The sequence below is a fragment of the Solanum stenotomum genome, chromosome 2 (assembly GCF_019186545.1).
Source record: "Solanum stenotomum isolate F172 chromosome 2, ASM1918654v1, whole genome shotgun sequence".
Taxonomy (NCBI): Eukaryota; Viridiplantae; Streptophyta; class Magnoliopsida; order Solanales; family Solanaceae; genus Solanum; species Solanum stenotomum.
This window is the reverse complement of record NC_064283.1, coordinates 9,793,835-9,820,242: the sequence shown is the minus strand read 5'-3', so window position 1 is coordinate 9,820,242 and position 26,408 is coordinate 9,793,835. Positions and strand designations below refer to the sequence as shown.

Genomic DNA, 26,408 nt, shown 5'->3' with positions numbered 1-26,408 from the left:
CTCTCTCTCTTTCTTTCTCTCACTCACCCAAATAGATTCCATTTTTTAACCTTCTGTGAAAAGTAATGAGCTTCAGAACATCATCAGTAAAACAGTACATCGAGCACTGCTAGCAATTCAGGAAGAAAATAATATAGTCCCCCCCACCCCCACCCCCACCCCACACAGATAGAAAGAAATTGGAGAGCCTTTGATGGAATAGAGAAGGATTTTGTTCATTTGTAGAAAACCATATGTCCTGTAATGTTCTCTTCTTCTTCTTTTTTTTTTTTTTTGTGTGTGTGTGGGGGGGGGTGTGGGGGGGAGGGGGCCGGGTACTCATTGTCCATAAAATCTTATTTACTTGATAATAAAAAGAAATGTAGTTCCCTTCTGGGACTGCATCAACACTCAACACACTCTTTTTTCCGAGAAAGGTAACATTTGTATACATCACCCGAAAAAAGGGTGTGCTGAGACTTGCTCTTTCATCATTTGAAGTCAGTATCAAGCAAAACAATAATTTCATTATGAGATTTCCTGCAATATCATTTGAAAAGCCAAGGGAGGTAAAAGTGGTAACTCCATAAAATAGGAGAATCTCCCAGCATCAACAACAACCATAAGAGTTGAAAACTTATAACTATGTACTACGCAGAGTAAGTAGTGCGGAAAAAGAGATAAACCTGCTTGTACATATCATCCTCAGCAAGCCTAACCCGCAACTGCTGTTCCAAAACTGCCTGGACAACTTTTTTCTCATCATTATCTCGCAGTCTCTCAGCCATCAAATAATAACCGTCACGAGCTAGGTCTTCGTAGGACTTCCCAAATTCCCTGAAACGGTTAGCCCACCGAAACAGATCGCGTGGGGTAATGAAACCATGTTTTCCAGCAAAAATTTTAGTACTCTGCCTATGCAATTGCAATCCCTTCATGACAGCAATCATTTTCCTAGAATAGCTTTCTGGAATTTCACACCTATTGGTCAATATTGTGCTCAACTCATCTTCTGGAATTTCATCGACATGGATCTCCACGAAACGGTTGCGAAATGCTCGTGACAGAATTTTGCGTCCACCATATAAGGTAGGTGGATTCTGAGTGGCAAACAACATGAAGTTTGGGTGTGCTCGAACAGTTTCACATAACTCAGGGACGAAAAGCTCTCTATTATCATCTAGCAACCTGTTCAAAGCTTCTAACACATCCGATGGGGCAAGGTTAAGCTCATCCAGAACTATCCAATGACCGTTTCGAACCGCCTTAACAAGGGCACCCTCATGAAAGACAAGCTTCCCATTTGCATCAGTGACATAGGAACCCAGGTACTCCTGTAGATCAGTGTGTTCGTGGTTATTGATCCTCACAAACTCATGACCGGTTATTGCCGCAAGATACTGGACAAGGCTCGTCTTTCCACTAGATGTTGGCCCCTGAAGCAGAACTGGGTATCTTCCAACAAATATGGCACGCGCCAAGTTTCTAATATGCTCCTTGACGCTCTTGGTCAAAACATAGCTCTGTGTCAAATCATCAGACACTGAGTTTCCTCTATCTAACAAGTAGGCATCAAAGGAGATTTGTGGAGGTATTTTTCCCTCTAATAAATATACAGTAATCAATTGGTTCATTAATTTAGCACTTGGTACATCTAATGCAATCAGAAAAAACATACAAAAACCATCATAAAGGGCTTTTGCAAGACCAAAAGTTCTCTTCGCTTTTTTTGTGTATTCTAGTGCACGGTAAAGAGACCTTAAACTATATTGGGGCTTCTGGTTAGCACCATCCTGTAATTTATCATCAGATTGCTTCTTGGCTGCTTTATAGAACTGCACAATTTTACTAACTAGTTCTCTATTTGAATGATCCTCATCAATAAACTGACTAATAAACAAAGAAAGGTCTTCATCATCCAACAAATCATCAACAAAATATTCTGTAAATCTGCACCTTAATGATACAGGCAAGTCTCTCTTCCCAGCATCAGTTGCAGGATTCATACAGGCAAATATGCGGAAGTTCGGGTGTCTATTTACATAATCAACATCACCCCTTTCAGTCAAACAAAGAGATCCAGTCTCTTCTTCAAGTACACCGATAACTCGCTGCAAGGTCTCCGGAGGAGCCAAGTTCACCTCATCAAGCAGTATCCATTCACCATTCTTAAGTGCAGAAATAAAAGCTCCTTCTACAAAAGAAAATATCATTCCACCAGTAGCACCAATCTGCATACGCGCTTTATCTAGCTTCAGGGAAAAGGTTTCCCAAGCCTTTATCAGTTCATCACCCAAAGGTCTCTTCCGCTTTGTACCGGACCCAGATCTTCCTATTTCAATTATCTTTCGGACACCTTTCTGAAATCCACCTAATAACATCTTCCAATTCTTTTCAGAAACAAACTTTCTTAAACGTACAAGAAAATCTCCATTCTCCTGAAACAATAGGTTGTAATATTGGTTAAGCAGCACGAGAAAAACATTCAGAGAAGTAAAATCTCGAAAATTACCTTGGAAGAAAATGTAGTAGTAAATAGGTTCTCAAACTCCTTATAAAGGGGTATACAGATGAACTGAGCATCAATTGGTTTGAATCCACCCAACAAGTCAGCTATATCACTTTGCTGACTCAAATTCTGCAAAATAATATGTCGCTCAGTGAGGCTGTTAAATGCAAATTTAAATCTTATTGTTCATAGATCTTTATCTAACATACCAGGACTGTAAGTTTCTGACCAAGTCTCGATGCAAGACTCTGTACAAGAGTGGTTTTCCCTGTACCAGTTTCACCCACTAAAAGAACTGGCTCATTATACTTAACAGAGCAAGCTATTCTCTCAAGAACGTGGATTAAATTACGAATCTCAACGAAACGCTTCTTCTCTTCCCAGGTCTATAAAAATCATAAAGAATTCAGAAAGGTGCAAAAGAAAATATCAAGATTTATAAAAAAAAAAACGAACAAAATAGTTCAGAAATTTCACTCACAACCCTGTGGTTGAGCTTAAGAACAACCCTCCCAATACGTAGCTCAGACGCCAGTTCCTGCAGAGCGTTGCAAATAAGAAAACGAAGCTGATATAGCAATGAAAATATCACATTACAAAATACCAAATACCTGAATAACAGGCCTATTAATGGGATACAAAGTCTCCACGGATCCTACTGACCACATTTTAGCTATCTCTTTCACTACAGCCAACCGTTTTTCAGCTGTTGAAAAGGCAGCAAATATGTCTACAGCCTACAAAGTCAAATCACCAACCTTTTTAGCATAACTGAAATATTTAGCAAAGAAAGATGAAATGAGCATAGTTATCATGTTAGACCTCCTTATATATGTTTTCACGTGCATAAGCTGAAAGACCATCCCCGCCAAAATGAAAACCTAAACCTGCAATTCTCTTGCACCATTTGAGGAGATCCCTGCAATTGATAAGCATGGTTAAAGCCGACAATATTCTACAGATTCAGATGATGGGTCGTGACAGAGCTTACCTTAGTGAAAACCTTCCATGAGAACCTAGAAAGGCACCATTTCCAAAATGACATCCTACTAGCTCATTAACTCTATCAAATGTTCCTGCAAGATGCAGACACAGATTTAAATAGATATTGTAGAGGTAGACAACCTATCAAGAACAAATAGATCTATCATACCAATAAGTTCTGCTGCCAGAGACTCCAATTCTGGATACCACTTGTTCACAATCTTCAGTAAGTCCTGATGACTTGAAGGTGCAATCATTACTCTCCGCCAAAGCGCACTAACAGAACTCTTACCTATTAAAGAACAATGCCACTTTCAGCTAATAAGGGAAAGTAACCCAAAACAATGAGAAGGGTAAAATAGATAACAAGATCTACATTTTCCAATAAAGTGAAGTCCTATTGACATCAATAACATAATCAGCAAAAAAATAGTATCGGTACCATGGCCAAAGGGTCATTAGAGACATCTCACCTTTAACAGAAGCTAGAAAAAAAATTGAAACATTCTAAGGACAAGCTTGTAGTTGTCATATACCGTAATCTTGTCAGTTCTAATTAGGAGCTTGCCTCCCTCAAGGTTTGACAGTGCTGCCAACAATTGGAAAAAGACTCACAATCGTTGTTGAAAGGAAGACCGTCCAAAGACACAAGTAACTAACACAGTAGTGAAGGTATCTTGGAAAGTACTTTGAGAACTTCGAGGACCCAAACCCACTTCTACTTAAATTTTATCTAAGTGCCAACATGTAGGAAGAAAGTCGACCAGTTTGAGAGGCTCTCAAGCAGCAAAAGAAGTTCACCTACCAATTATCAGAAAAACCAAAGAAAAACTGCAAATACAGAATCTATTTCTCACCAAGCATCGAAACCATAAGTGTGTGCTGATATTTACAAATAGGGTGAGGAGGGGGGCACTAACAACAGATTCCAAATACTAGCAAGTAGGAAAAAATCACACACATATAAGCAGAATGTTAAAAAAAGTGTTAGGTACATACAGAGTGGATAAGAAAACCAGAATTTATGAGTCATGATACCAACCTTCCATAGATATATCTAGCTTAGTGCTTGTCATCGTGGAAAATAACCGAAAACCTTCATGGACCTGGATTCCCTGCAGTGGTTCATACGTATTGGTGTTCTTTCATCATCAGAGTAATATGCACGAGAAGAAATATAGCATTTCACCAATCAACTTGTGATGCTAGGATGCAAGGACCAATCAGCAAATGAAGGCCAAAAAAGGGCCTAGCTTTGGAAACAATAAATCGCAGTGGCAAACAGCAACATCATCTATTTAACTAACTAAACTGCACGGATACAGAAGAATGAAATGTGCACACTGTCTCTAAACATGGATTTGTCAAGAAATGCAATATGAATAATGATGGCTAAAACACTACTGAATATGTTCCTTACAGGAAAGATATAGTTCACAAGTTAGAAAATTACAAGTTGTCCAATCAATGGGAACTTGGAAAGAAAAAGAATTTCACTTATATTCAGATGTAAAGACTACAGAATATTATTGACTTGTCTTTCCCTACTTGAGCAATGAACAGTTCAATCCTCAAAGTGGTCACTCAAAATCGCTATCAAATTGATTTAGATGTGCATAAATAAGCATAAATGTTATTAAGAGATGCACAATAGCACTCCATATAAATGGTTGAAATTTACAAAAAAATTCGAACAACTAATTAACTTGAAATAAAACAAATGTTTCCAAGAAGCTAGTTGAAGAGCTATACAAAACTGCACAAAAAAACAGTAGGCCACTGCTTTCCTTCATAATCTGCTTTTAACAGACTGTAAAGTCAGAGAGAGTAAAGATATTACAACCATAAACGTATCAATCTAATTAGCAAATTCAGACAAAGCAGCATGCAGTCAAGAGCAACAAAGGATAAGCATGATAACACTAAATCTTCAAAAACAGGCAAAGGTAACATTGCAAAATACCTCTCCATGCCCAGTGAAGAATGAAGTTGCGCCTTCTAACAGAGGCAATAAGATGCATTGAACATCAGGAGGCGCTTTATCGACATCCTCAAAGACAACCCAGAATCCATTGGAAACAGCCTGCACATCATAATAATCATCACTCCATGACAAGGTAGGAATAATGAAATACCTATTGATTTCTCGAACGAGTATGAAACCTGGGTAAGTGAACCAGGCTGCCATCTGAATTCACCAGGTTGTTCCGTACAGACATAAGTGCCAACTAACATCTTGCCATCAACTTGCTCATCCATGTGAAGGAATAGAACTGTATTTTTGAAAATGTATCAACAAGAAAACAGCAGGCACAGACAGAACGAACCAAGAGCTTTTTCAAAGCACCATAAGCGAAAGTGTTGTTAGCCGTTAATGAAAGTGTATGGCTAGATGATCACACTCACATGTTGTACAAGTACACATTCAAACTTGGGAATCAAATGTCTATCCAACTTAAGATTTTGAAAATTTTATGACAATGGATAAATCAATTCCAAACCTGAATGTCAACTGAAACTTATATCGAGTGATGGTACCACGTTCAACTTGTGAAAGATATAACGAGTCTTTTGCAATATATATGTTCAAGAATGTGAAAACAACTGTGTTCCTCAAATTGTGCCATATCAACAGTGGACTAATAGTCCAATACAAAGTTCGATAAACATAGAAGAGAAAGTGAAGGACAAAATGAAGAAAATACATGGGGCATGTGTTACTAAATCTGGGGAAGGGAAATTTTAAAAATGTTAAGGTTGCTTCCCTGCTGGTTATTGGAGACTTGGGACTTCACTTGGATTGAGGTATTTATGAATCTATGAGATGCAAATTAGCTACCCTATCAGATGCCACTTCAGTACAGTTTAACTAATTTTGACTTCCTGAACAGAAGCTTAAACCACATTTAGCTACATTAAGGCCACGTTAGATTTATTTTTAAGATTAAGATGTTTGAATCTCAATATATATTATGAAAACAGATACCATTTGCATATGTAATATTATTTGCAAATCAATTTTTGGTTTACAACTTTGTCCATTATTTCAACTTAAAAACTTGAAATACTGGCTTGAAAGAGTATTTCCAGTGACATAATGGTTCACTCATAAAACTTCAATTTCAACTTCCAAATGTTATTTTCTAACTTCAATCAAATACTCAGTCTTTTCAACTTCACCCACATTTTGTCCAAATGGGTGAACTCCAAATCTAAACACTATAAACTAAAACTGCTTGTTTTTTATGATCCATCATTAAGTTAACAACTAAAAAGTTCAAATAATATGACAGTTAAATACCACATCCAGAAAATATTCAAGAAAATCTTTACTTGCATATTAAAAAATGTTTCTCTGATGAAGCACACTCTTAAAAGTTAATAGCAATGTTGGTTGTGAGTTGCAGGAGATTTATCTATCTATCTGTATCTCTTCGTGTTCTATTATTTTGGTTTCTTCCTCTCAACTCAAACCATGGAACTGTTCTTCCTAAATTGCTCGAGGCCCAGTAGTAGGCTAATGAGGCCTAATTTGTCTCCCTTTACTCTAGGCTCAATCATATTAACCTCACTTCAAAAAAGACCGGAAAATGGAGGAGGGGGGGGGGACATCAAATCCAAGTGCAAGTCCCAGAACCATGTTATACACACGGAAGGCCATTAGAGAATGTTACACTTGTTTCTCATCGATTGTGCAAAAGGGTATTCGAAGGAGTTTAAATAATCTTGGGCTGCTCTGACCTATCACCTTATGGTTTAGCATCAGATGCTTAAATTCTTTCATAGAGTTAATTGGTGGGGGTGGCCAGTTTTGGGAACGGATTGGTGAAGGTGGAGCTGGTTGGTGGTGCTAGTGTGATGGTGTCTGGTTGGTTGATAATGTCGGTTGTACGGTCATCATGATGGAGGTGGGGGTGGCTACAGTGGTGCGCAAATAAAGATGATTAACAGTGGTCGTGGACTGGTGGTTGCCAGTAGGATGTGTGGCGAAATCTGGAAGTGGAGTGGATAAAGCAGTGGTTAAAGGCTTAAAAGTACAGCTTCACATGAATCATTGACTGAACGTCCTAATGAGATCGGATGAATCAAACTAATTTAGAAAAAATGTGTGTAGTTGTAAAAGGAAAAAAGGTAAACGCATTTACAAGGCTGAGATCCGAATAATTCAATAAAGGAATATAATAAACTTAATTATTCAAATGGATGCTACCATATTTTAAAATACTTTAGGTAGACTTAAATTAACCACAAAAAATGATGGAAAAGAGCACACTAGACTCTTCCATAGATGTCAATGTCTTGAACAAACAATAACAAGTAATTTAACCTTTTAAAATATTAATGACTAGTTTATTTCTTTTTGACTTGTTTACATCCCTCTGGTCTTGGAATCGAGATACACTAACTTTACAAGCTCAACCAAACATCCACAGCCAACAATCAAGCAACAAAAAAAACATATAAAAGATATACATATGTTATTGATGATTGATTTTCACAGGGAGCAAAAACAACATACCCCGACCCCCATGAAGTTCGGCTAACTTTGAAATCAATGCAGTTTTTCCAGCACCAGCAGGGCCATATAGAAGAACTGGCCATCTCTGACTAAAAGCCAGAAACACCATCTCATAACCCTTCTGCATAGCAGAAGTCAAGATGAAAGGTTTCCCACAATCCCTGCATGTTTTTTTATGAATCAACATTAAATGCTATTAAGGTAACAAAGCAGCAGCGTGGAGAAAGAAATCCAGAAAGTGACAGGTCTATGATATAAAGGATCTCAAAGACCGCACTTTGTAACCACCCACTTCCCAACTAGCCCCAATGGCTGAATCACCAATGTAAATGCCGACTTTTAAACGCATCGACAAGCAAATTATCACAGAGATTGCTATTTTTAGGACTGCTCTTACCATGTCACCTTCTTGTCCCCCGACTTTAACAGTCCATTCTCCAGAATGGTTGAGGATGGAACTGAAGAATCAAAAGGTGAAGATTGTAATGAACGACATTGGTTGTATCCCATGCTTCCACCAGTTGAGTCACAATTACTTTCGCGCGGGGATTCTAGGTACCAGGCTGCTTTCTCCAGTGCTACATCCTGACAATATTCTTCCCAGCTGTGGATTTTGAAACATCAATTCAAACATGAGAAACGTATGAGAAGATTCAGATAAAAAATTCAATAAAAGGATGAAATGCTGCATATCATAATTCAAATCTCGGCATGGAAGAATAGCACGAATCCAGTAAAAAGGAAAAACATACGCTCTGAAGTCAAAATATTATTCATATCACAAATCAGAGCATTAACCAAGAAATTAGCAGCATCGGATATCAAATATCTAGCTTTGATTCCAATAGCCTTTTCAAACTAAGGATTTGCTGTGACTTAAATCAAGCAGTTGATACACTTATCTCTTTAAAGAAAAGAACATTAACTCAATGAATTAGAAAGCAAAACTTACCGCAGTAAACAGGAACAAGCTTCTTGAGAACAGAGATTGAAGTTTGCTATCGCTCGATCATTTAACTTTAAAAGTATTGACAGTATTCTTATCCCACACCATATTATGTCATGCGCGCATCTATTTGGTTCTTCATTTTTACCCAAATAGAAATCATGAAACTGATTTATATTGTCCAAAAGGCAAGACCAGTCCCACATTGTAGAAAAAACTTCAGGCTCTGCTAGAAGGAGACGATATGAAACTCGTATTGCATTCAGCAAACCACCCCCATCCTAATAAGAGAATAGTTAGGCAGCTTATAAAATTTGTCATGCTAAATTGGGTTGAAATAATACTTGTACCCAAAAATAGAGAGAATAAAACCGCAGAAAATAAGGAAATTTTGAATGGGATGGAGAACTCATTACCACATTGTTAAGACTAACAGAAACTTATCGTCATAGACTTGCACAAGACAACGAGTTTACAATAATAATTAGGTACTCAATTTAACTCCCTAACTCAGAAAAATGTGAAAACAATATATAGCTCAATAGACCACCAGAATCGATCTCTAGACTAGACTCCAGATATACAGAATCTTAAGCGCTTACTCTATAGACCATAGGTAAGTTTTCGGCCTGTATTGTCACACACATATCTCATTACCAGCAAGGGTTGCAAAAAAACATTCAATGATAACAACATTTGAAACAAAAAATGACTATTAGAACAAACTCACTCCAGCGCTATTATGGTTGCAACCATAATATTTCTCGACGAAGGAGTTAATGCAAATATCTATTGATGATAGCCCGTTTCCACAAAGAAAGTCCAATCCTATTCTAAGAAACCTAAATAACCCAAGTGGTACTACACATCACTTGAGAGTGGTCTCTCATCTGGCAAATGATTTGACAAATGAAAGTTCACCTCCTATCACACTCATATAAATTATAAGCCTCAACGGAAAAAGAGGAATGTGGAATGGAATAGCCTAATAACGCAAATGTAACCGCCAATGATAATGAGATACTAGATGAAGTTTCTCAATGATTCCATGAATGATCTAATGATGATTCTTGTCTAAGTGTGTGACCAAATTCTTTTGCATGGTCAAAACAGATGAAAATTCTATGTGCTGGTTGTGTGGCAGTGAGACTCAAACCTAAGATCTCTGTGTGTTTGGATGTGTGTTTGGATATCCTATTTAAGTGTGCGACCATCTTATCGAGCTAAAGTTGTAGTAAACACATTTTTATTTACTAAAGGGAAAAAGATTAAAAATGCCCTTAATGTTATCATAAATAGTACAAAAATGTGTCCCTTCCTCCTATTAGATAGGGGATGCCTTCAGCGTTTTATTAAATCTAAAAATGCCCTTTTTAAAACGCACAATGACATGGCAATTGATAAGTCATTTAATGAAACAAATAGCTTCATCTTATTGGTCCACATAAACTTTTAAACCCAATTTAACTACCCAACTCATCCTAGCTAAAAACCCCAAACCCACCCAATATTACTCATACCCGAGGTCATGCCACACTCATCTATCAATTCAAAATTGGTTTCATATTAAAACTGTGTAAAATCAAGAAAGAACAATATCCTCAAATTTCGGTCATTCCAAGTTACAATTCACCAATATCCTCAAAACTCAAGACCAATCTAACATCTACAATCTGGTAGAGGTATAGCACGACCAAGCTGTTGCATTGGAGGAAGGAGAAAACAAAGGAGAGGGATGCATCAAAAATTACCTCTTAAGGACGAGACAGGAGGAAGACTAATTCAGAATGAGAATTACATAGACAATTATGGAGCAAAAGTTCGATATTAAGAAGAAAAATACCAGAACAACTGCCTCGATAACTGATTTTCTCTGTCTAATCCTTTCAAATGGAGGGGGAGCAAACTCAAAATAACCCAAGACAGGCCTGCGCCAAGGAACACATTTTAGCTGTTACTCTAACAATTGACACAGAAATGCATTAGCAATTTATAGGTATGCAATATTATCCTCCATTACCACAGGACAACTAAATAAAAAATACTTAATAAGGCATCCATATTCCGTATGATACATTCTTTACAAGAAATAACAATGTTCATTTGATTCCAGAACCAAACAGAAGAAAATGCTTTACCTCAATAATGAACGAACCAAATCATAAGCTCTACAAAAAGCAAGACAAGCTAGCTCATGAAGTTTCAATCCCTTCCCTCTTTTAGCATAAACATCAATTATATGAATAGTATCTTCAATATCTAAATCTTCAACTTCTCCACGATCATCTTCTTGGTCTACCTCCATCAAGTCCTCACCCTCATCATTGTTGCACCTCAAATTTGGTACCAAACTAAGCAACGAAACAGCTCTATCCACAATTCTCCGAGCTAGCGGGCAAAAACATCCAATTAAAGGGATTGTATACTTCGGATGTATCACAATTTCTCCCACAGCATTCACCACTTCTTCTTCTGTAACTTTATCACCCTATCAACAATAAAAATTGAAACTTTCATACTCAAAAAAGATACTTAACACAAAAAATAGTTAATTTTGTAAGATTTTCAGTACCTTGTTTAACAAGTAATCAAATTGGGATAACGAAGCAAGTTCAGGGCACCGAGTAAGGAACCTCTGCAGTTCATAATCCACACGAAAACTCCCATCAAATGACATTTTTTCTGAGTAAATATATGAATTGAAACTTAATTAGCCTCTTTCAAAATCAATTTTTGTATCTTCTGAGTTCTTCAAAGATGCTACAGGTGAAAGGAGAAGTGTGAAGGTGATAAAGCTTTAGCAGTAACTAGGGTTTAGGGTTTAACAATTCTTATTTTGCCGCTTCAGTTTTAATTTATATGTTTCGAATTGGGTTGGTTTAAGTATTAGGGTCTGCGCGAAATTGTAAATTATGCCACGAGGGTATAGAGGGCTGCACATTCGGTTCGGTTTTGGTTTTTTTATTTTATTTTTTCGGTTTTTTTTTCTTTTTGAATATTCAAGCTTTTAAAAATATAAATAAATAAAAGTGCATCGAACCGAAATTATGTTATTAGGCTTTGGTTGGATGTAAAAAGAAAAGAAAAAACAAATACATGTCTGCTGGTGGCCGGTCGGCTGCTGCTGCCTGCTGCTGGTCGGCTGCTTCTGGTCGCAGCGGTCGGCCGGTCGCTGCCTTGAATGTCACTGGTCGTCGGCGTCGGGAAGTGGGAAAGTGACGTGCGGCGTTGAGAACTCTGAGAAGTCGACCTAAAGTAGGAAAATTATGAAAATATTGAAATTTGACTTAAATTATTGAGAACTGGTCTAATTTTGTTAATATTAATAATCTATATTTTAAATATTTTAATTTGTGTGTGTTAGTTATTTTCAATTAAAATTGAAAATGTGAAAAAAAAATTAAACGTATTTTTTTAGGATTAGAGATAACAGTTTCTATCCTTTTTATTTTAAAAATAACTAAACGTACCTTTATTATTTACATTTATTTAATTATTTTAAATTTTGTATTTATTTCAAATAAATAATCAGCAATTCTTTTAATTTGTTAAAAATGCAATCAATTATAAGAAGAAGAATGTTAAAAATAAACTTTTAATTTGTTTTTAATGTGAAATTGGGAGTTCGAAATTTATTTAAATTAATAACATTTATCAATTAAATTCATTTTTTAAAATATAAAAATAAAAAGTTCCAAGTAGTTACAACAAAATTTCCATCAAATTTGGCTAAGAGGATAAGTTTGAATTTATTTTCAATTAAATTAAAATATATTGAATGAAACACAGTAAAGTTTTAGCAGATCTTTAAAAAGAACATGAACGGTTTAAATTCTTACAAAAATTTTATAAATAAATTTTAAATTTGAGTAAAATTGAAACACACATAAACAATTTGCACATCTCTCTAACAATTGTGTTCACTGTTCACAGTAAAAAAAAAAAAAAGGGGTACAAAAGTGAAACTCTTTATATATACTATAGCGATTAAGAAAATACACTAAGGGGCCGTTTGGTTACTGGTTAGAGTTATGCAGGTATTAGTTATACATGGTTTAGTTATGCAGGTATTAGTTATGCAGGGTTTAGTTATGCAAGTATTAATTATGCAGGGTTTAATTATGCAGGGTTTAGTTATGCAGGTATTAGTTATGCCGGGTTTAATTATGCGGATATTAGCTATGTGGATATTAGTTATGTAGGTATTATTTAGTTATGTAGAGATTACAATACATGAATTATTAACTANATTGTGTTCACTGTTCACAGTAAAAAAAAAAAAAAAGAGGGTACAAAAGTGAAACTCTTTATATATACTATAGTGATTAAGAAAATACACTAACTGCAGACCATTCTTTTAACTTTCTTTTGTATCACTTTTTGTTCTTCTTTTATCTTATCTTATTTATATAGTCGTACGTTGTTCTTTATTTTTGTTAAAATTGTTTAATTTAAATGTTAATCTCTATATTATTTTTAGTGTGCTTGTGTGTCGAATTCAAAATTTGAGATTTTACTATTTGGAAGATCAGTGGAGTATATAATCAACACTAGAGGTAAGTATTTACAATTTTTTATTTTAGAATTTGACAAGTTTGTTCACTGTATTAATTCATATATCTTTTTTTTTAATGTAGATTTTCAATCTTAGCACAAGATAAATTAGTAATGATCACAGATTTGATACAAAATTTTAACATATGATTTTATTTGATTATAAAAAAAATCATGAATTAGACATAAACCCCTCTTTTATGAAAATTAAAAGGAATTTTTATATGTACAATGTGAAATCATGAAATGCTTGATTATGTTTATCAAGTATTATATCAATAAGAGGTTTAACATATTAATCCTCTAATAAATATTTTGGCTTGATTATTGTGCAGATATAAGATTTTTCTTTAAGTAAAATTTTACTTGCTTTTTCCGTATTCCTTTAAAAAAAATTATCACAAAAAATAATTACTATTAGTTTCTTTTTGTATGTTGTTTAGAGCTTCGAAATTTATTGTAGTTTCTTTTTGTATAGGTAATATTTACATTTAAAGGAGTAGCCAATGATATCAAGTTAATAAATAATATTTAAAAATTGAAATAATTATATAATGTAACAACAATGTGCAAGAATCGAATTTTATTTTGATAATATTAAAAGGTTATGCACATGACATTAAACAAAAATATTATTATTATTAGTAATGATAAATTTAAAGAAAACAAAACTTTTAATATTCCCTACTAAGTGATATATAGTCTAATATCAATGCACTTAGTAATTTTACAACAAGGTTAGAACAAAAGAATAAAAAATAATAATAAACAAATAAAATTTAACTATTTGATTAGAAAATATATTTAAAAATGCCATGATACAAAGTATTAAAAAGTAAAATAGATAACAAAAAAGGAAGAAAAAGAAAACATTGATAAAGGGATATTTAAAATACGTGGGTAAAATTTAAGAAAAGAAGAAGATAAAGATCTTAAAAAAAAAAACTAACCATCATCCCTAAAATCTCACCTATCTATGTAACTACCTTATCTCTTCAAACATAACTATATATTTTAATCTTCTTCCTGTACAATATGAAAGACAAAAGTGTCACGTAACAACATCACCAAAAAAAATATTTTTTTGATTTAAAAAATAAATAAATATTTCAAATTTGTATTTTGTAAAAGAAAAAAAACAAAAAAAAGTATATCAACGTAAATGTTTTCAAATTATCATCTTTTAAAAAGAATAAATTTAAAATTAAAAATATTATAAATCCGTACTTTGCAAAATAGTACCACATGTAATCATCAAAATAATTCTTAAATTTTCAGTTTTGAATATTTTTTTAAAATATGTATCTCCAAAAAATATATTTTAAATTCCATAAATAATTATGTAAGAATTTGTAACATAAAACTGTCAAAACAAAAACTCATAGTTATATATTATTATACAATATTTTTCAAAAAATTAAATTTATTAATAGAAAAATACAAAGAAATTACAAAACATCTAATGTACGTAGTCTACAATTTGATATTCAAGCGATTCAAACTGTATATGTTGATGCATAGCATTATCATATGATCATAAGACTTTTTTTAGTTATATTTTACTTTAATCTAACGACTAATTTTTTTAAAATGTTTATTATTCTAACAAGATAATAATATGAATAAGGTGAGAGTATTTATGATTTTGAATAATTTAAAAACTATATAAAATAAATGATGCTAAACATTATTATTGTCAATTTTAGTTAATGAACAAAGCTTATATTGATATATTTACACAAATATCCTATTATAACATATGAAGATGCTAAATGTTAATATTCTTTCAAATAAACTTTACTATATTATCTTATAATAAGTTAAATTTGAAATTTTCAACAAATCAATATTTATGATTATATTTATCAATAAACCGCGCAACTCACGGGTACGATACTAGTTAATATTAGTAAATATTATAATATAATGTATTTCGGTTATCGAAAAATACAAAATTCACGTACTGAAAACTAAATTGAAATACCGAAAATACGAAAATATATATCAAAAACCAAAATACCGAAATCAAAATATCAAAAAAGTTAAGTTCGGTTCGGTTCGATGTTTCGATTTTTTGGTATTTATGCCCAGCCCTAGGTACATCTTTTAACAGCTTGCACCCCAGATTTTGTTTCATTTGCGAATTGCATCCTTCTTGTTTGTTTGGGAGAAAATGTCATAAATAGTCAATTTTCTATAGAAGTAGGTTTAAAATGGCTTCTTAACTATATACTTATCGAATTTAGTCCTTTAAGCAAAAACTTATTAGGTTCGGTCCCTTCGAAATATACACTAACCTATTTTAGTTCTTTAAGTATACAAAAACTTATTAAGTTTGATCCTTTAATATACATTTATCGGTTTTAGTCCTTTAAATATAGAAAATTTATCGAGTTTAAATCGTTGGTGTTAGGGTTCTTTGTATAAGAGTAGTTTAAAGAAAAAGTAACACGAAGAGAGAAACAACTGGGAAAAAATGAGTTAAAAAAATTATTTCATGAGGTATGAGTTCCGTTAATATAAATCTAAGCATATTTGTATTAAAAAGGGATATAAGAACAAAATTGATTAGTTTTTGAATACTCAAAGAACTAAAAATCGATAAATGTATATTAAAGGACCAAACCTGATATGTTTTTAAATACGTAAAGGACTAAAATTGATAATGTATATTAAATAGATCAAACCTGATAAATTTTTAAATACTTAAATAACTAAATTCGATAAGAATATAATTAAGGGCCATTTTAGACCTACTCAACCCCTTAATTATGAAAACTTCTTGCAAATATTGTCCAAATGCATAGATTTCATGTTGTGAGGAGAATTTTGTTATACAACTATACAAAAGGTCTTTATTGAAGATGCTTTACTCTTGAAATAGGACNTTTTAGACCTATTCAACCCCTTAATTATGAAAAACTTCTTGCAAATATTGTCCAAATGCATAGATTTCATGTTGTGAGGAGAATTATGTTATACAACTATACAAAAGGTCTTTATTGAAGATGCTTTACTCTTGAAATAGGACTAATGCATATCCTAAAAATGGTTTGGGTTTTTGAAAAAATGAAAATATAATACGTAAAACGATAGTTTTTTGAACCAAGTTGACATAAAAAATTTAGTTCACGCCCACTTAAAGCATAGGGAGATTCTCAAATTACAAAAGACTCACACCAAGAACAAAGTCATGATACCATACCCCGGGAGGGTATTGAATCACAATCTCTTCCTATTAAATCCACTCACAAATTCACCGACACACAATAAAAATAAAAATAACATATATTTACAATGACATATATACATCATCAATCTATGCCTTCAAAGCATAGTTTTTTTCTCTTAACTAGAGAAAACAAATGATCAATTAATGGGCCTCACCAATGTTGAAATGCTAAAATAGGCAATAATACAACTACTATAAACACTACATAAAACACCATTTCAATATCCTTCAACACAAAATACAGAGCACAACCAAAACTCAACATCATTGCTTCTACAGAGGCATACAACATGAGAAGTCCGCATAATAGGCGCTTTGGGAACACGTACGAAAAATCTTCTTCTGCATAACGAGAAGTCAAAATAGAAACGAACGCAAATAAAGAGATGCAGGAGGTGGAGAGGGATACTGTGTTGGAGAAGATAAATGCGGTTAAAAATCCTTTTTTGAAAGAAATTGGAAGCGCGTTTTCGCAGTTTTTGATTTCTGGAAATGTAATTGATGCAGAAAATGCGATGGTAACGATGAGTGTTGCTATAATTGCGCATAGACTTGATGTATCTTTCATCCATTTCTCTCCTTGTATTCTCAAATATGAGTGCTGCTCTGTAAATACTTGATGAGCAGTTTTGCCATTGTTGTTTAAATGTTGGTAATAAGAAGGTGGTAGTATTTGTTTCACAGCCTACAACACATAATAGAGAAAATATGTAAATGTTAGTTCAAATACTTGTAGGATTCATACATATTTTTCCTCTTTTTAATTCTGGTGTTTATTAAAAATTTGTGGGATTTCACTGGATACGTTGTTGTTGTTCTTTATTAAGGAACTAACTTATTTTTGTCATGTTCAATATCTATTTTGAAGTTCGACTAATTCAGATTTATATCGGTGAGTTCCATGTTACGAGTAAATCTCTCCTTACCAAAATCGTTTCCATTCAAAACAATTGATCAAGAATGAAGGCGTACGTAGGAGGAGTACTCTACATACAGCCGTTAATGGGGTTTAAGAAATGGCATATATATATATATATATATATATATATACTTTAGAAACAATAATACTTCCTTTTGTTTTATATATATGACAATGTTTTATTTGATATAAATTAAAGAAAAAAAATAGAAATCGTAATTTTAAACGTGACATGATATTTTTGTGTCTATAAAATAATGTCATAAAGGAATATATAATAAGAAAAATAAAAATTAAATGAATTTTAAATATAAAAAACTATCATTATGTCATTTTTTTAATTTTGAAATGCCAAACAATTTGGACTAGGTCCTTTAGTGCCTGTTTGGCATTGCTGCTAAAAACTGTTTATTTTTTGAAGCGTTTTTTTTAAAATAGCTTTTCAGAAAAGTGCTTTTCAACAAAATAATTTGTGTTTGACAAATTCGTTTGAAAAGTGCTTTTGATTAGCAATTTGTGTTTGGTTAATTTTCTTTAAAAATTACTTTTGAGAGTCAAATTACGAAAAAGGGCAAGTATCGATGTTCTTTTAATATTAAGATTATTTTATAGAGAGAAACTATTTTAAACATCAAATACATAAACTTTAATTACATTTTTAATGTAATTATTTTTTAAATGTATATATTCAAATTTGCAATCAATATTGTACATAGAAAAATTTTGTTGAATTTTTTTGAAAAGAAGAATATTTTTGTTATTTATTACCAATTTTTTGAATTCAATCTTAGCTATTACCCTTTTTTTCTCTTATAATACTCTAAAGTTTTAAGAATTCAAACTAAAATAAAATAATACGTAAATTAAGAAAAGAAAATTTGTTATTTGTTACTTTTTTGGGAGGGACTAAATCTTTAACTGTTATTTTTTCTCTTTTTCAATCCTACAAAAATATCATTGTTTCTTTTATTTCTAATTATGTAAAATAATACATAAAGTAATATATACAATATAATATATAAATAATAATATAAAACATAAAAAAATAATGTATTATATAAAAATAAAAAATAAAATTTTTGAATAAAAATCAACCAAACTTATGAGATATGTTGATTAATTAATAAGGGATATATTGATAAATATTTATATATGTAAGGGATATTTTAGTCTTAAAAAATAATTTTCTATTTCTGCTTCTGCTTTTTTTTAAAAGTAGAAATTTTTAGCTTCTTTTCAACAACAGAAAAACAACTTCTGCTTCCATTTAAAAGCAATTTTAAGAATTTGTCAAATATTTAATTTTTCGAAATAAGTGTTTTTTTCTCAAAATAAACACTTTTGGTCCCCCAACAACAATGTGAAACAGGTTGTAAACTTATAACTTAACATATAGCTTACTTGTAAATAGTAGAGAAATTGTTTTAATTACCTCAAACCACCTCAATCCTTCTTGCATATTAAGAGCCGCCCCAAAAGTTTTCTTTAGCTCTTTTTCTTCCGATAATTTTCCAGCCAAATGCAACATTGTATTGTTAGATGAATCAATTGAAGTCACGAGATGATGGCTATGTTGATTCATTTGACTGACCAATTTAAAGACATTTTTGCTGCGATTCTCTACTGCAACGTGAAGTATATTCTTTCCATTTTCGTGGTGATAATAAATCGATGAAGGAAATTTTGTCACGATAATTTCAACAAGCTTGTAGTTATCAAAATGCGCGGCTTGTAGGAGAGGACCACCAACGATAGCGCTGATTTCTTTCTCACTTATATTTTGTAGTTCTTCGCAAAGGCATTCTGCTAATTTAATTGCATTTTGGTGTTTCCATTTTTTGTCTCGAATATATTCCAATTCAGATGCTGCAATGCAAGAATAAATAAATAATTTAAGGGGCTTGAAATAATAAGAAAATACTTTAGGGGATATATGGTAGTAAATGTTTAGTTATAACATAAGACTAAATTCATTATGTAACCCAATTAATGTTTATTTAACAGTTTGCATTTAAAATATGGCTATGACTTATGACAAATTTATGATTTTTTCGAATAATTATAGAATGCAACTTATACCTTGAATTAAAAAGATAAACTAGAGAGTGAGATATAGAAAACGTACAATTGGACTTTGATTTATCGAGTAATGTTTCATTGGTTGCATTTTCGATATCATTGACATTTGCTCTTGCTTGAAAAAGCCATGATATAGTGATAGTCACTATAAAAATACAAAACAAACGCAGTTAGCTAATTATTCTTCTCATTTTTATTGTATTTTAACGATACAATGAGACATGAGGTATTATTCAATCGAAGAAATGAAAACTGTGGAAATTAAACTCACAAGATGGTGTCTTGCTATAGTTTACACTACTTGTACCAAATGTCTTTGTAGCCAACTGAGCCAAAGGAGATGATCTATGCGAACTATATTTTGCCAAATCAGGATAAAGTTTTACTAATTGCATAGCAAAATCTGCAAAATAAAATGTTGTCAAAAAATATCAAAAGGAAATACTATAGCAATGTTTTAAATACTAATTTCAAAAGTTTTTATTTTCTTTCATAAATTTTGTATTCAGTCAATATGCATCACATAAATTGAGACTGAGAAAATAGAAAGATCAGTAACTCACCGTACAAGTCTGAACATATCAATCGATGTAGCAGCATAGCACCACTTCGATCAGTATAAGGAGCAGAATATTTTGTTACACTGAAGAAGTAATGAACCAAATCCACATTTTTGTAACCATATTCAGCAGCCACATGAATAGGATACATGCCATTATTGGACACAATATATGGCAAATNCTTATTTGGTTGGGATTACTAGCCTGACCAAAGAATAAGATAAAAAGAAGAGTTTCCGCCTACGGCTACATGCCCATTAAGAGCTATACCTGGAGTCGAGCTAATAGGCAGAGGGGAACTCTCCTAAATGTTTTAAATACTAATTTCGAAAGTTTTTATTTTCTTTTATAAATTTTATATTCAGTCAATATGCATCACATAAATTGAGACTGAGAAAATAGAGAAATCAGTAACTCACCGTACAAGTCTGAACATATCAGTCGATGTAGCAGCATAGCACCACTTCGATCAGTATAAGGAGCAGAATATTTTGTTACACTGAAGAAGTAATGAACCAAATCCACATTTTTGTAACCATATTCAGCAGCCACATGAATAGGATACATGCCATTATTGGACACAATATATGGCAAATTCGAATTTCTTGTAACAAGTATTTTCGCGGCATCTAAGTTGCCAAAACGCGCAGCATAATGAAGAGGTGTTTCCCCGAATTTATCTTGTATAGCTAACATATCATCATCTGTTATTGAATTTACCAAATTTTCTATGAAAAATCTGGCATTACCGTCTTTCTTTGACCCGATTGAAATATGAAGTGTTGTTTGTAACAAGGATGTGATATGAGCTCTACTTGCTGCATTGTCTTTTTTCAAGAATGTTTTTGCATTTTCCCAATCACCACATAGTGAAGCATTGTAAAGTGGCAAGTAGTACTTGTAGTCTTTCTTTGTCTTTGTACTTTCTGTAATTTCTGCTAAATATTTAACGATAATTAATATTAGTACTGACTATTTATATTGATTTGACTCTTTAAAAATATCAACAATATAATTAGAATCTTGGACTAATACTTGAAGCTATCTTTAAGTTTATTAATTTGATCAGTATAAAGACCTCCAACAAAGAATGTGAAAGATCAAGCACTTCAAGAAGTACTTTTTGGTTAAAAAGTAATTAAAAAAACATAATTTAATAAGTCTCTTATGTTTTCATTATTTGAATGAAAAAAAAGAAGAAGAAATACCATATAAAATAAAATCAATAAAGTAATTTAAGAAAAACACGTATTTACCCCACATATGTACACAACCCCACCACCCACCAAAAAGATGGAAATTGTGTTGGTTTATTTAGCTTAGCAGGGGCCCAAATACGAGATATTTAAGCCCGTTTGGCCATAGATTTCCCAAATAATATTTGGGGGGAAATTTGGCAAATAGTATTTGTTCATACAATTTGTCATTATTTGACAAATATTTTTGGCAAATATCTCAAATACTAGTTTTTTTTAGTATTTGGGCCAAATCTATTTTTTGAAAATTAAAATTTTACACCAAACTTTTATCTTTTACAAAAACACCCTCTATAGTAGTTGTTTGCGTTGTATTACATAATTTTTTACGTGAACACCAAAGTAGTGATGAAATATTTCGTGGATATGAAACTGATGATATGGTTATTGATGAAAATGATGAACAATTGGTTTATAGGATAACAAAGTCATGTGTTTTGTCTACTGCACGATGTAAAATGATGCTTGTTGCACTCACTCCAAACTACCACATTGCTCTAGTGTCATGGACACTACTTATTATTTGTTGCAACGAAGATCCAATTGACTTGTAATACAAACTTATGATTTGTTTTGATAGTTTTTGAAACTTATGGGTATAAATCATATTTTCTAAAAAAGTGAAATATATTTCCCAAATACTATGGTCAAACACATGGTGAAATTTCACCCAAATTTTTATCCAAATAATATTTGTCAAAAATATTTGAAAATCTAAGGGCAAACGGCTAAGTAATGCTTTTTGATTTATCACATGCGTTTATCACATGACGTTTGAGGGTAATGTTGGAACATTCAATTAATTTGAATCTTCATTCGTGCATTAGACGAAACTTTTAAGTGAATACTTTCTCATCCATATTAGTTGTTATTTTATTATAAATAGTTGTTTCAAATGACTTATCAATTTATAAAATTAAAATAAAATTAATTATTATTATATTAAATTTTGTCCTTACAATTAATAATTTTCTTTAAAAAGTGTAAATAAATTTGTAAGGTTTCAAAAAGAATTCTTACGGATACATTAGTAAAAATAATTCTACTTATTCATGATTTTTCAAGGGGCTTATAAAGTGAAAATTAAAGGAAAAAATATGAGACGGAAAAAGTATTAATTTTGTTATCCATCATAATTCACCATTTATGTCGCGTATTTATAGCTTGTTTGTCTTGTTTTTGGATAACAAGAGATTTTATTTTTCAGCTTTTAAGAAAAAAAATAAAAAATATTTTCTCTTAAAGATAATGCTTTTGAGCCTTTTTAGAAAAAAAAGATTACTCATATGAAAACTTATCTTTGCTAAATGAATTAGTAGTAATTATTATCGTAATTTAACAATTAAAATTAAATCATTTAATGATAATATTTGAATCAAACACAAAACACTAATCTCTAAAATATTTTAATTAATCAATATATATAAAATAAGTTGATTTTAACTGGTTGAAAAACCATACTTTTATTAGTCTCGAGAAAAATAACTTCCCTTAACATGTCAGAGAAAAGTCATTTAAGAAAAATTAAGTATCGCAAAGTTAGGCGCTTGATCATGAAAAAATTTCACTTTTTTTTTTTTGGAGTTTGGCTATAAAATTATGGAATTTAAATATCATTTTCCAATTTGAAAACAAAAATTACTTTTTTTCCTCCATATTTCACAATAAAATATGATCAAACGCTCACTAATTATTATTTTTTAGAGTTCTCTTTTTTCCTCCATAGGCAAAAACACACATGATAAATAAAGTGAGAAAAAAAAAAACTCACCTTGAAAATTGTCAAGTGAATTATGGCAACAAATTTTCTCCAATTCCAACCAAACATCTCTAGCACTAATTTTCTCCACCACATACTGAAACATTTCTTCAGCCAAAGAGCCAAAAATCCATCCTTTAACAAGCCTATCACTTCTTTTCCACTTCAAATCCAACGATGGTAAATGAATTAAATTAGTTCCATCAATAAAACCAACTAATTCTTGACTTTCAAGAAGACAAATAATTTGTGCTTTCCATAGACTATAATTGGAAGAATTAGACAGTTTTATGGTTACAAAATTGTCTATATTAAGAGTTGATGGATAAGGATATGAATTTTCTGTCATTTTGATGAGTTTGAGTACTTAGAGAGTGAAGGAAATTGGTCAATAATTAGCTCATATATTCAAGGACAATATGTGAAGGAACATAAATAGTATTGCTAGTACATTAGATAAGTTTTTGACCACATGCACATGCAACTTTTGTCAAGTGGCCCTAAAATATACCATACTACGGAGTACGGGGGGTATTTTTTTTATTTTTTTTTGTAAAAAAGGATAATATTAGAGGTGATGAAGATTAGCTCATTAAATCATAACTCATCTAATTAGTTAAGTTTGGTGTCATTATTGATCCACTCATTTGTTAGTTTAGCTTATTTTAATGATAATGTTTGTTAGAAAATTGCATGACTGTTATAGTACTGAAATGTTATTATATGGAATATAATATATGTATACTTATATTTGATGTTTAGATCTCATTTAGTTATTAGAAACAAAAGTGAGCCAAAAGATAGTATAAAGATTTTGTGTATCAAGGAAAATGAATGTATTTGCTAAAAGAAGTATTTTAATTTTAGAAAAAATATATTTGTTCAAAAAAAAAAGGAAAAGTCTCATCCAAAAATATTTCATAAGAGGGTTGTCATTCGTATATGAATGTATTTTCTAAAAGAAGTATTTTAATTTTAAAAAAATATATTTATTCAAAAAAGGAAAAGTCTCACCCAAAAATATATATATTGCATAAGAGGGTTATCAATCGTATTCATAATTCAATATGTGAAGGAGGTATTGTTTTCCAAGGGATAAAGAAGGTAAAGTGGAATTGAGTAAAAGATAATATGTTATTTTTTTCATGTGTCTACGCTTTAATAGATAAAGTTACTCAATTTTATGATGACAGAAGATATATAGTATATTTTGATCTGAATATCATCCTCATGAGAAAATAATATTAAAAAGAAAAAAAAGATAAAAGAACTTATTTTCACTTAGTTAGATTATCACTGCGAGAGTGCGAGGTAATGAAACTTTTCAGTCCATTTTTATTTGTTTTAACTTGTTACGACTCAAAAGTTTGAGTCATGATAACATTTATCAACACCCATTGATAGGTAAGTCGATTCATAGTCCAAAACGACAAGTAACGACTCCAATGAGCAAAAATCTCAAATCAATTGAATCAACAATATAATAAAGAAATAAACAGTGGAAAAGATGAAATGACAAAAATATACGCAACAAACATGATCCACTCCCGCGACCTGGTGGACGATAGTACAAAGCTACTATAATGAGTACAGATTCCAAAATAAGAAAAATAGGTACAAACTTGTTTCGAATACAAAAGACTAGTCATAAACTATATGCAGATGGAGTCAGGATAAACTAGAATGTCATCAGCTCGCCCTCGAACTCTGAATGTCCCAGATGTTGTGTCGGATCAATGTTATCGGCTGATGCTCTGCATCTACTTTGTATTGACTTGACACGATCCTTAAAGAGTACTCCCTCCTATGGACATCTTACTGAAAATATTTGTCCTATATTACTTGATCGCTTACTAAATCAGGAAAGAATTAAAGGGAAAGGATTAAAAATATCGCTCAACTTCATGTATTAGTTAACTTTACCCCTACCGTTAAATTGAAGAATTAAGGTTTGATCAATATGAAGATTTTGTACTAGTTTTATCTCGCTCAGTTAATTATCTTCGCTACAATGGAGAGGAGCACCAATATAGAGTATTTCCATGGTCCATTGGATATAATCCTAAGGAGGAAATGACTTTAGTTGTGGTTTGGATTTCTTTACCGAACTTATCTCCTTATTTGTTTGCAAAAAAGTCTATGTTGTCTATACCATCGACGGTTGGGAAATAAATAGCTATAGATAAAGCTACTCAAATCAAGTCAAGACCTAGCATGGCTAGCGTCAAGGTTATACTTGATCTAATGGACAAGCTTCCAAATCATATAAGGTTGTAGTTTGTGGATGAAAAATTTGATAAGTTAATAGAGGTTTTTCTGGACATTGTATATGATAATCTACCTTTGTATTGCAATTATTGTAAGCACCAAGGTCATGATGAAGGTAGTTGTCGTTTGATCTCGAAAAAAATAAAAATGACAAATAAATTTATGGTACCATTGAAGTTGCTTTAAAAGGTACTCTCGATGGTGAAAAATATCAAGGTGATGAAGGAAAATACTAAATGAAAAAAGAAGAGTTGCAATTGTAGATGTCGATCAACGTAAAGCTACTGCTTTAGATCAAAAATTGGTTGTTGTCACTACTGAAAAAAATCATGCAGACTCAATGGATATTGATACATGTAGTATTGGTCTTGAAACAACTACTGAAAACAAAAATATTTTAGAGGTTTCAAATGATCTAAAGTTAGCTCTAAGTCCTAAATCTATAGAGATATTACAACAACAAAAAGTGTGCATGTTTCGGGTGATTGCAATAACCAATAAGTTGCTACTAATGAGGTGCAATGAAAAGAATTTGGGCTGAATTGATGTCTAATGCAACTAAAAACACAGGGGATATCAATAGTTGGGATTGATGCGTTGCGAGTTGATTCAAGACAAAAATTAATGGATACATTTAATTTTAAAGATGCTGAAAATTTTGTGCAGTATGTTTTGCAAGTTGACAATGAGAATGCAACTAAAAACTAGATACTGGTTCTGCACAAAAATTAAACTAGTAGTCGGACCCTTTCGACTAGTCAAAATAATTCTTCATGTAGTGGAAAGGGTGCGACTAAGAATTTTTATGACAGTGAGAAAAGGCAAGATATTAGTAATGCCTCAA

At 31.9% G+C, this 26,408-nt stretch overlaps 2 protein-coding genes across 3 annotated transcripts in view; both read right to left on the bottom strand.

Moving 5' to 3' along the window:
- The window catches only part of LOC125856593 (midasin), a 46,749-nt gene extending 35,005 nt beyond the window's left edge, over nucleotides 1-11,744 (bottom strand). For both annotated transcript variants that reach the window (XM_049536181.1, XM_049536182.1), the window contains exons 1-17: nucleotides 11,510-11,744; nucleotides 11,076-11,425; nucleotides 10,781-10,865; nucleotides 8,944-9,218; nucleotides 8,389-8,595; nucleotides 7,992-8,152; nucleotides 5,636-5,745; nucleotides 5,436-5,555; nucleotides 4,515-4,587; nucleotides 3,642-3,764; nucleotides 3,480-3,564; nucleotides 3,311-3,407; nucleotides 3,100-3,225; nucleotides 2,970-3,026; nucleotides 2,698-2,874; nucleotides 2,492-2,617; nucleotides 666-2,417 (exon numbers count right to left, since the gene is read on the bottom strand). In XM_049536181.1, the coding sequence (XP_049392138.1) occupies nucleotides 666-2,417; nucleotides 2,492-2,617; nucleotides 2,698-2,874; nucleotides 2,970-3,026; nucleotides 3,100-3,225; nucleotides 3,311-3,407; nucleotides 3,480-3,564; nucleotides 3,642-3,764; nucleotides 4,515-4,587; nucleotides 5,436-5,555; nucleotides 5,636-5,745; nucleotides 7,992-8,152; nucleotides 8,389-8,595; nucleotides 8,944-9,218; nucleotides 10,781-10,865; nucleotides 11,076-11,425; nucleotides 11,510-11,614 (4,029 nt within the window). In that variant the 5' untranslated portion in view covers nucleotides 11,615-11,744. The remainder of the gene's footprint in view (nucleotides 1-665; nucleotides 2,418-2,491; nucleotides 2,618-2,697; nucleotides 2,875-2,969; nucleotides 3,027-3,099; nucleotides 3,226-3,310; nucleotides 3,408-3,479; nucleotides 3,565-3,641; nucleotides 3,765-4,514; nucleotides 4,588-5,435; nucleotides 5,556-5,635; nucleotides 5,746-7,991; nucleotides 8,153-8,388; nucleotides 8,596-8,943; nucleotides 9,219-10,780; nucleotides 10,866-11,075; nucleotides 11,426-11,509) is intronic.
- Nucleotides 11,745-16,807: 5,063 nt separating this feature from the next.
- Nucleotides 16,808-23,646, bottom strand: LOC125855602 (uncharacterized). The gene is made up of 5 exons (XM_049535342.1): nucleotides 23,309-23,646; nucleotides 19,993-20,124; nucleotides 19,768-19,866; nucleotides 19,075-19,508; nucleotides 16,808-17,408 (listed from the first exon to the last, which is right to left on the bottom strand). Exons 1-5 carry the CDS (start codon nucleotides 23,643-23,645, stop codon nucleotides 16,875-16,877), a joined length of 1,536 nt encoding a protein of 511 aa, XP_049391299.1. The 5' UTR covers nucleotide 23,646; the 3' UTR covers nucleotides 16,808-16,874.
- Nucleotides 23,647-26,408: the final 2,762 nt, after the last annotated feature.